Source organism: Colossoma macropomum, unplaced genomic scaffold (genome assembly GCF_904425465.1).
Source record: "Colossoma macropomum unplaced genomic scaffold, Colossoma_macropomum, whole genome shotgun sequence".
NCBI classification, from domain to species: Eukaryota; Metazoa; Chordata; class Actinopteri; order Characiformes; family Serrasalmidae; genus Colossoma; species Colossoma macropomum.
In genome coordinates, this window is record NW_023494793.1 from 16,381,791 (window position 1) to 16,392,247 (window position 10,457).

The window sequence follows — 10,457 nt, forward strand, 5'->3', positions numbered from 1 at the left end:
ACCAAATTTTATGGTGAACATTGAACAAAAATGTTTGTTGAACACTGTGACGCTTGTATCATGACGCATATGGTAAAGTTGCTGACAATACCCAGCCCTAAGCCATAATGGCCCTTATTCAACAAAGTTGCGTACAGTCAGATCTGATTTTAAAATGAGTGTGTGCAAAATTTCAGACAGTTTTGGCGTTCATCAGTTTCATCTTTGGCATATCTGTACAGTCGAAAGCATGTCTTGTAGAAGTGCATGCAAATTTAAGCTTACTAGTTTAAAAAGCTGGGAAAACTATTATAAGAATAAAAATAACAAGAATAAAAAAAACACATGGCAATCCAGCAAAAATGTGGATGCTTTTACATGTACATTGCTACAATTTTTTAATGTTCTATTAAAAACATTACACTGTGTTTTTGTTTTACATTACTGTCCAAGATGTTTTGATTATTTCACATTTTATTATTTAAATTCGTCATAATTTTAACACTTTAAAAGTTTGGTTAGTGCACTCACTACTCAATCTCAAACTCTGCCAACAGGCACAGCTATTGGTTCACAACCTGCCAAATGCTGCCATTACTGGCTCCACACTGAAACACCTGCTTCAATTTAAGGCAGCTTCGCTTAAATGATATGTAAATGAAGCAATGGAAGGCTGGCACTAATTTGATCTTAAATCTCTGCAAGTTACCATGTAGCACGAAAGTTTCATGAATCACACATTGAGTAGATTGTATGTCATTAAAGGAAGTCAAATCTGTGCTCTTTTACATGCAACTTTGATCAATAAGCACCACTCCATTTTCAGAGTACATGATAGTTCTCAAAAACATAGAACTATGCAAAATAATACTTGTCAGCACCCATTTGTGATCTCTGCATCTCTCACAGAGCACAAGGCTTTTGCATAGGACTACTACTTACATTTCTACGTTACAACCTTGCCAAAGCAAGTAAAAGGAAAAATGTAAAGGCAATCCAAAGATAAATAAATTCTTTAAAACTAACATAAGGATAATACTAGTGCATATGTAACAAATTAATGCGTGAGTGGTGATATATATTTCATAATCATTTTGTGCTTAATACCACAATGTTTTAATTTTTTTGGATTACACTATTTAAACAAAATATGGTGCCACAAAGGGTTTGAGTGTTGCCACTGAAGAACTTTTGGTTCCCTAAAGAATCATGTTTGAAAAAGGTTTGTGACTGAAGAACCTTCAAATAATGTAAAGGTTTTAAGGGTTCATCATAGAACGCTTTGAATGTTTAAAAGGTTCCTCATATGCACAAATCTAATTCTTCTATGGCACTGCATGAAGAAACCTGCTAGTAAGGGTGGAAAAAATAATCTCAGAGGCTTCACAATTCACTCTTGCAAGATTTTGAATCGGTTCACATAAAGCACAAATTGGGGTTTTAAATAGGCTCTGCTTGGTAAACTATCTGAGTAAAATGATTGTGTGACAACAAATAATAATATAGTATGATTAAAGAAACAAGTCTTAACACATGCATGAGCTCAGGCACTCAAATTCACCTGCAGGATCTGTTAATGATTGAGATGCACCAAAATGCATCAAGAAAAACTTTTGTATTGCATCTTGGCACCCAAATTGAGATGGAATTGATTCATTAGGTATCTGACTTTTTAGGCATCTTTATTTTTAAGAGTGTAGGTTATCCTACCATGAAAACGACAACCTGTAACACTAATCAAGGTCAGGAAAAGTTTGAGTACTGAATGAACAAATCTTGCATCGTTTAAAGTTTGATAATACTGTTCTACAGAACTAAAAGAACAAGTACGGAAAGTCTTACCACACTGTAAGATTTGTTATAGAGCAAACGTGACTTGAAAGTATGCTCATTAAATCAATATTCACCGTTTAGAAACTGAACGATTGAAAATTCTCCACTTAAACATCTGGACAACAGGAAACTCCACATTTTACTTTCACTCAATAATCTCAGACAAATATCTAACATCACCCCAAAGTAAATTTGCCAGTATGATCACAATGTTTTTTACCAATTCAACATTAAAAATAAACCATAATGGAAACATAAGAATGAAAGGGTTTTGATCCAAAACGCATTTGAGTTTTCCTTATTTATTTTTACATATAAAGGAAATATCAAGGATAGCTCTATTATGATTAATACCACCTTCATTAGAGAAAAAAAAATCCCATTACACTTTACCTCTTATTCTTTTCAAAAACTTATAAATGGATATCCAGTATGTCAAAATGAAACACTTCAACTGCAGAATTAGTACAGTTAAAGTAAGACAAGTCATGTAAGACAAGTGGTTGATCTGTAGTACAATACAATGCCTAGCTCTATGATTCAACTATTACATGCAAATAAATAAATAAATAAATAAATAAATACATACATACACACACATTAAGGCTGTATTACATTGTGTGCAAATACAGTCAACAGGCATGCCATTATACTCATTTTACTAAAAAATTAGAAGCTGTTGTTGTTGAGTAGCAGCTTCAACCGCTTCTACCCATGCAACAAAACTCTATGATCAGCTGTGATTTCAGATTAACAATAAGTTTGTCTAGTGGCCCAGAGTAAAATAAAACCTGATAGGCTCTGGGGGTTTGAGAAGTTATTTATTTTTTTTTTTTTACACTGAGCCTCACTGCTAAGGGCTCATTCACACTGTTATGTGGTTTTCACCACAATTTAAAAACATTCTATGCATGATTTTGTTAATAGTGCACTGAACCTCTAAAAAGGTTTGAACTGATGATCAATGGAGAAGAACGGTTGAAAGAAGACTATGTTAAAGAAATTTTGTATGTTGTACTCATGCAACCCTTTAAAAATCTTTGTATTAAACCGAAAATTCTTGAGGCTTGTGCCTGGTTGAGACACTCATGTTTTGAAGTGTGCAGTGCTCAGGCTTTTTTTTTTTTTATATGGTGGAATATACAAATTCACTTTTATTCTGTGTATAGCAGAGCAACATAAACAATTTCAAATACTAAAATTCTAGTATTACTTAGCTTTAACTTATGGGCTCCTAATGTTCTAGGGATATGTCAGAAGATTGGAAGAATGCTGCTGGGTACATAGTAAGACTAAAAACCATTACAAATGCAACTCACAGACTACACGATTATTTATTTCTGAGAATTGTATAGTAACATTGTTTTTCAAAACAAGATAAGGTTCAGGTCATTGCTAGAACTGTAAAGGCCAGAGAACAGCGACCAAACACAAACAGAAATGTCTAGAATGTTTTCTCACCTAGGGCTGGACAATATGACAATATTTATCATTATCGTAATTAACTGTACAACACTGTCACAATACGCTTTGTTGGATTTTATCAGTGCTTACAAAACACAAATCAACTGCATGTTTCACTACAAAGAGAGAATAATTAGCCATGTTTAACTAAATTAGCGCCATGCAGTACGTAAAAAGACACATTTATAAAGGTTTATAAAGGTTTTTTTTAATGTAGCACTTCTGACTCGTTAATATCTGGTCTAACTTATGAAACCTTAGCAAAATGAAATACTGTGATGTGATATCTATCACCAAAATATTTTTAATTAGCAATTGTTTCGATAACTGATGATTTTTGCCATATCGCTCACCCCTACTCCTCATTCATTTGTTTTGTCATTTCTTCTTCTGGACATTTTAAAGACAACTACAAACATTAAAAATGTTGGTGTTTGTTGTAAAATGTTTGGTCTGTGTTCTTTGGCCTTAAAGGAGATTAATTATGAGAACATAATTACATGGTTGAGATATAAACAAAGTCATTCAGAGTGGTTCTGTGTGAAATGCTCTGTTCTAGAAAAACTTGTGGAGTTTGAATTGTTCACAGTGGTAGTGATGGGAACCAGACATCTGAGGAGTTTAATGTCTCTGAATGCCTTCTCACATAAAGTTATGACAAGAAATTGTTAGATATATGCTACTGGTGTCTGAAACATTGCTTCATGATAGCTATTTAATTAAGTTTAATTTTTCAGATTTATCACTATTTACCATTAACATTACATGTAAAAACTCAGAAGGCATATGTAGGTTCACTGGTAGTTTTGGATAGTAAATAAAACAACTGTATTTGTATTGTAGACATCATGACTCCTGGTTCGTATCACCACCACTGTAAAGAAATCAGAGTCTGTAAGTTTCTCTACAATGAACCCCTTCACATCAAACTACTCTGAATGACCGTTTACATCTCAAGGACTAAATTATTCCTAAATTTTAAAAACTGGTGGAATTTCCCTTTAAGGAGGACAATATCAGTTGCTACTGGACAGATCTGTAAATAAGTACTTCTGCTCACCAGCATTCAGTCAGAACCATAAGACATGAAGCTTTATAAAATAGACACAATTCATTTCTCTAAGTTTGACAATTTACTTTAGCAGCCCAGAAAGGAAGCTGTCATGACTGTCCATTAAAGGTTTTTATTATTATTCATGAACAAAAGAAGTGGAAAACACCGACCAAATGTCAGAAGCTGAAGGAAAGATCCAGGGGGGAGGAGAGAGAGGAGATGTCAAAAATAAACAGACAAACAAGTCATTTTACACACGAATGTTTGGGGTCTAACACGCAGATATGCACCATGACTACGTTTAGAAGAAGGCCAAAGGACAATTTAAATGCACATGAACTGTAATGGCGATCCATCGTGATCCAATATCATTTTATATTTGTTTTTTTAGACCTTAATTCGGTCCACAGCGGTCAACAAACGGTCATTTTTTGTTATGGCATGATGTGTTTAGCTCTGTTTTCGACATCAACACGACTTCCGCCCGAACGGAAATAGACTACCGGTAGGCCTGAGCGTACGGCTAGGCTATAAAAAATACCGAATCTACAATATCCAAAAGTACCACGTGAAGTACAGAACGAAGGCCCAAGGCAAGCCAGAAACCGGTCCGAAAAATTTGGAGACAAGCCTAAACGCTGTAGAGGTTTCTAGTACACTAATCGAGATACAAGTCTACAGATAGAGCGATACTTCCACATTACCAGTTCAACAAGAACACACCCACATGCCGATACATGTCGCACATGTCGGCGGGGGATATCAGCTGAATCCGGCAATTTACAAACGACACCAATATTACCCTACTACATAGTCAAACTAAAAGACGTTATAGCAGTATCCCTGACTTAAAAACATTTTCCAACGTTACAAGCGAATTAGTCAAACGGCCATTTCAGTATGCTTTAACAAATTCGCCTAGGACTAGTCCTGACACAGGGGTCTAAAAGAAATGGGCCATATTTGTATTGCACTGAATGTTGGGCCTGGCAGATTAAAAAAAAACACAGGCGAATTCGGTCTGCAGCTGCAAACCAGACAAGTATTTTCATAGTCACAGGCCTTAGAAAACCACCCGTTTCCCATTTTAGAAACTTACCTAAAAGTAGCAGCCTGTGCGTGGCTCTGTAGATCTGCTTGTCTTTCTGAAGTTGTTTCTCAATTTTCTTGTTCGCTTCTCTTTGCGCCTTCTCTTCATTCCGCTGATCTTCGGTCTTACTATTCCCCAAGCAGCCCATCTTCCCGCGAAAGAAAGGTCCAGGGGAGAGGGGATATCGAAAAAAAAAAAATAAATAGATAAAACGAGCTATTCTAGATCCGTCTGATCCACGAAATGGTTCGAACTGTCGGCGACATGTAGGCTATACATCTTCCACAGTCGTCCCAATGTAACATATAGCCTACCTCCGCTGTTATTTCAGCGATGACATTGCTGTGTAACTAATAAGTTCATTATGCGCGTTTTTCATAGCTCTGGGTGAAAGGGGACAGTAGCCTACTTTTTTTTATAACGACGATCCCTCTCAAATGTTTGGATAGGTCTCCGCTTTTTACAAGCTAAAGTTTATGTCCTAGACAAAGATGAAGGTTATTATCCATCCATACATTGATCACTCGAGGCCTCCACCCTCAACTTTCCAATAGCGAACAACGAAGGATAATTTCATGTCACGAAGAGGATTCGCCCTACGTACTGGAGCATCCAACTGAAAGAATAGCTCGTTTTGATTTCTTGTGCACTGCGGAGTGAGACGGAGACGGGTCCTGTTTATTTCTTAACATTTCAACACCGACAAGGCCGTGTTTCTCTCTCCTCGTTTCCTAGTCGCAGCCCCGTTCCACGCAGAGGCGGCCCTAGCCTAGCCTAGCCTAGCTAGCTAGCCAGACAAGCGAAAATTATTTAAACTACACGAACTGCATGCGTATCCTTCTCCTGCTGTTCATTCCCTCTCAAAAAAGCCGGAATTCCATAAAAGGATCGCGTATTTTGCACTAAGGCTCCGTGTATGTCGTTCGGTGCTGGGGAAATAATTCAATTTTTTCTTCCTTTCGCCGTTTCTGCGATGGCTGCTGCTCTATGCTGATTTTCCCCCAATCCAAGGGGCCTTCTCGGGCTTCTCTTCAGATTCAATACATGTACGTCCTTTCGCGTCGGAAAGCCTTCTCAGCCGAGTCCCTAATAGCCCAAAAGCAGCGCTCGTTGTGATCCTAATGCGCTAAAATGGCAAAACGACACGAATCTTTCGGCTTTCCTCCATATTCTTACAGCTAACTGGCTCGTCCACTGACAGCCTCAGCTTTGTGTTCTTTCAGGGATTCGAAGTAGCTACGTTCGCGCACGTGCACGAAGACTGGCGAACAGAACGGCGTTCGTCACATTCCTCCACTCCTGCCGTGGAAGTCCCTCGGCGAACGGGCTGATGTGCGAGCTCGGCGAAAAGGCTGTATTTTCTACGCTATTCTCCCCTCTTTTTTTTCCTCCAGGACCAGGGCAGTGAGGATAGCCAGCACTGAAGAGGTGGGGTGGGGCAAACAGCTCTCGCTGAACCCTGGGAACGGACCGAATCACATGATTACTTCAGAACGTCAGCGTTCTGAAATTCTGCGGAGAAAGGCGCCCTCTTCTCTTCGAGGCCAGGCAAGAAACACGGAGGGGATGAGTGATGAGCAGTGTGTGGACTAATCCCAGAGGACCGTCGTGTGTTGTAGGGATTGTCTTTCGACTCAGCATTACCTACATAGCAAGACTGAAGTCGTGGTTTATGTGTAAGCTTATTTATGCATTTGGCAAGGGAAAGGAAAAACATAAGTTAGTAGGCCCAACTTCACTTGTACCTTCTATTATTATATTGCACCAGTTAATTAACTTTTAAGTCGATTCAGGTATCATGGGTTATTAGGTAATACTGGACACTTAAAGAGGAAATTCCACAATTTTTTAAACATCTGCATGATTTAATTAAGTCATTCAGACTTAATTAGAAATGCTCTATTCTGAAGACAGAGTTGTTGAAAAGTATTGTGGTGATAGAAACTAGACATCTATATGTCTCTAAAAGCTAGCTCGCTAAAATCTATTAGATGAAATGGTTACGAATACACTGCCTGATGTCTGAGACATTGTTTTATGATAGTTTAGAGCAGTGAGGAACCCATGTTTGTAATTTTACAGCTCATTTTTATTTAACATAATTATCATGCTTGATGTAAATCGGCAAGCAGGGCTGGATTAAATTAAATTAAATTCAGCCCTGGACTTTTGCCTAGATGGGCTCATTACAACCACAGTGACTCCCCACCCATGACCCTCAAAAACCGGAACTGAGCCCCCATTACTGCCCGTGACTAAGCCTGCTATCACAGTTACAGTACATGAACGCATGTCAAACAACATGGTTTATCGCTTTAAAACATATGAGCATGAACATGTCAGTGGACACTGTAGCTTGGCTAAGAGCAGCTAGCTAGTTAGTACATTATCATTAAGCTAGCCATTTGTAGCCTTAGTGCACAAATCTACTTAATGAACTTATCCCTTCTGCACTTTGGCCCGGCATTTCCTCGCTCTGATATCCAATCAAATTGTGTACATTCATTTCTTTGCATATTGTTTAAGTAACGTTTTGTTCCGTATCACACATTCGCTTAGTGCTAACATACTACTAGTGTCCTATAAGGGTGCTAGCCTAAATTAGCATTATCTTTAAGTGTTGATGTTTATGGCCTGAACTACTGAAGGCCTAATTTTAATAGTCATGGTCTGCCACTGGTTTTGAGATATACATTTTTAAATATATTCATGGCAGACAGCCACATGCAAGGTATTGTAAGGCAAAACAATAGACAAAACATTTTTTTCAGGTGTACCACTATTTTAGCATTGTAGACATCACAATACCCATTACTACCATTGTAAAATAAGAAAAGTCAGTGAGTTTCTCTACAATGAGATACTATTTCACATCAAACCACTCTGAATGACTTTGTTTACATCTCAACGAATGAATCATCCAGAAAGTCCACCTGATGCTGACTAGTGAGTTCTTTATAAATAAGCAGAATATAAATGAGCAAAATTCCTTCAAAATATTTCTTTAATTAACTTTATAATAACACGAAGATCATTTTTTAATGAGACGTAAACACATAGCATGCATAGAATACATAACCTTAAATCTTAAACTCAACCCAGTCATTTTACATGGATTATTCTGATGAGTACACTGATGATACTGTAGGTCTTATATGTAACATTTTTACAATTCAAACACATTTTACAACTAATAATAATATGCATAACTCAAGTACTTATTTTAAACTGCAGTGTTTGACAAAAGCAGGCTCACATGATTTGTTGTATAAAATCAGTTACTTATTTCATTTTAAATATTACATTACATTTATAGATGCTGCAATCTGCTTGTTTACAAAGAAACTTTTATACAATACAGCTAATAACTACTGAAAATACAACCCAATTTCCAAAAAAGTTGAGACGCTGTGCAGAATGTAAATAAAAATAGGATGCCATGATATGCAAATCATGTAAACCATATTTTTACAGGAAAATACTGCAAAGACAACATATCAAATGTTGAAACTGAGAAATTTTATTGCTTTTTTAAAAATATATGCCCATTTTGAATTTGATGTCAACAACATATTCCAAAAAAGTTGGGACAGGGGCATGTTTATCACTGTGTTTCATCACCTCTTTCAACAGCACTATGTAAGCGTTTGGGAACTGAGGAGACCGACTGCTGTGGTTTTGAAAGTGAAATGTTTTCCCATTCTTGTTGATATAAGATTTCAGCTGCTCAACAGTTCGGGGTCACCTTTATTGTATTTTTCATTTCATAATGCACCAAATGTTATCAGTGGTGGCAGGTCTGGACTGCAGGCAGGGCAGTTTAGCACCCGGACTCTTTTAATAAGGAGCAATACTGTTGTAATACATGCAGAATGTGTGTTGACATTGTCTTGCTGTAATAAGCAAGGCCTTCCCTGAAGAAGACGTTGTCTGGATGGCAACATATGTTGCCAAAACATGTATATATCATTCAGCATTAATGGTACCTTTACAGATGTGCACGCCACCCATTCCATATGCACTCATGCACCCCTATACCATCATGAATACTGGCTTTTGAACTGCGCACTGATAACAAGCTGAGTGGTCTTTAGCCCGGAGGACACAGCGTCCATAATTTCCAAAAAGAATTTCAAATGTTCATTTGTCGGACCACTGGACACTTTTCCACTTCACCTCAGTCCATTTTAAATGAGCTCGGGCCCAGAGAAGATGGTGGCATTTCTGGATCCTGTTTATATATGGTTTCTTCTTTGCATTTTAGAATTTTACTTGCATTTGTTGATGCAGTGATGAACTGTGTTCACAGACACTGGTTTCAGAAGTGTTTCTGAGCCCATGCAGTGATTTCCACTAAAAAATCATGTCTGTTTTTAATGCAGTGCCGCCTGAGGGCCCAAAGAATCCAGCCAGCAAATACTGGTTTTTGGCTTTGTCCCTTGCGTACAGAGATTTCTCCAGATTCTTTGAATCTTTTAATGTTATTATGTACCATAGATGATGAAAAGCAAAATTTGCTATTTTATGTTGAGAAACTTTATTCTTGAATTGTTGCACTATTTGATCGTGCAGTCTTTCACAGAGTGGTGAACCCCTCCCTATCTTTACTTCTGAAAGACTCAGCCTCTCTGGGATGCTCTTTTTATACCCAATCATGTTACTGACCTGTTGCCAATCAACCACCAGGTGTTTTTTTTAGCATTACACAGCTTACACAACCAGTTTTTTGTTGCCCCCATCTTTTTGGGAACCTATGGTTGGCATCAAATTCAAAATGGGCATATATTTTTCAAAAAACAATGAAATTTCTCAGTTTCAACATTTGATATGTTGTCTTTGTACTCTTTTCAATTAAATATAGAATTCAAATGATTTGCACATCATTGCATTTTGTCTTTATTTACGTTTTGCACAGCGTCCCAACTTTTTTGGAAATGGGGTTGTATTTACTGTTATTGTGATTAAATATTTTGGTTATACAATAATGGGTAGATTGTCTAATGTCAGAAAACACCCGGAATTATTGTTGGAATTATG

The 10,457-nt window shown here is 37.3% G+C and overlaps 1 protein-coding gene across 1 annotated transcript in view; it reads right to left on the reverse strand.

The window, feature by feature from the left end:
- LOC118813363 (guanine nucleotide-binding protein G(s) subunit alpha) overlaps window positions 1-6,892 on the reverse strand; it is a 34,468-nt gene extending 27,576 nt beyond the window's left edge. The window contains exon 1 of the mRNA XM_036578651.1: window positions 5,430-6,892. Within this exon, the coding sequence (XP_036434544.1) occupies window positions 5,430-5,568 (139 nt within the window). The 5' untranslated portion in view covers window positions 5,569-6,892. The remainder of the gene's footprint in view (window positions 1-5,429) is intronic.
- Between the last annotated feature and the right edge of the window lie 3,565 nt (window positions 6,893-10,457).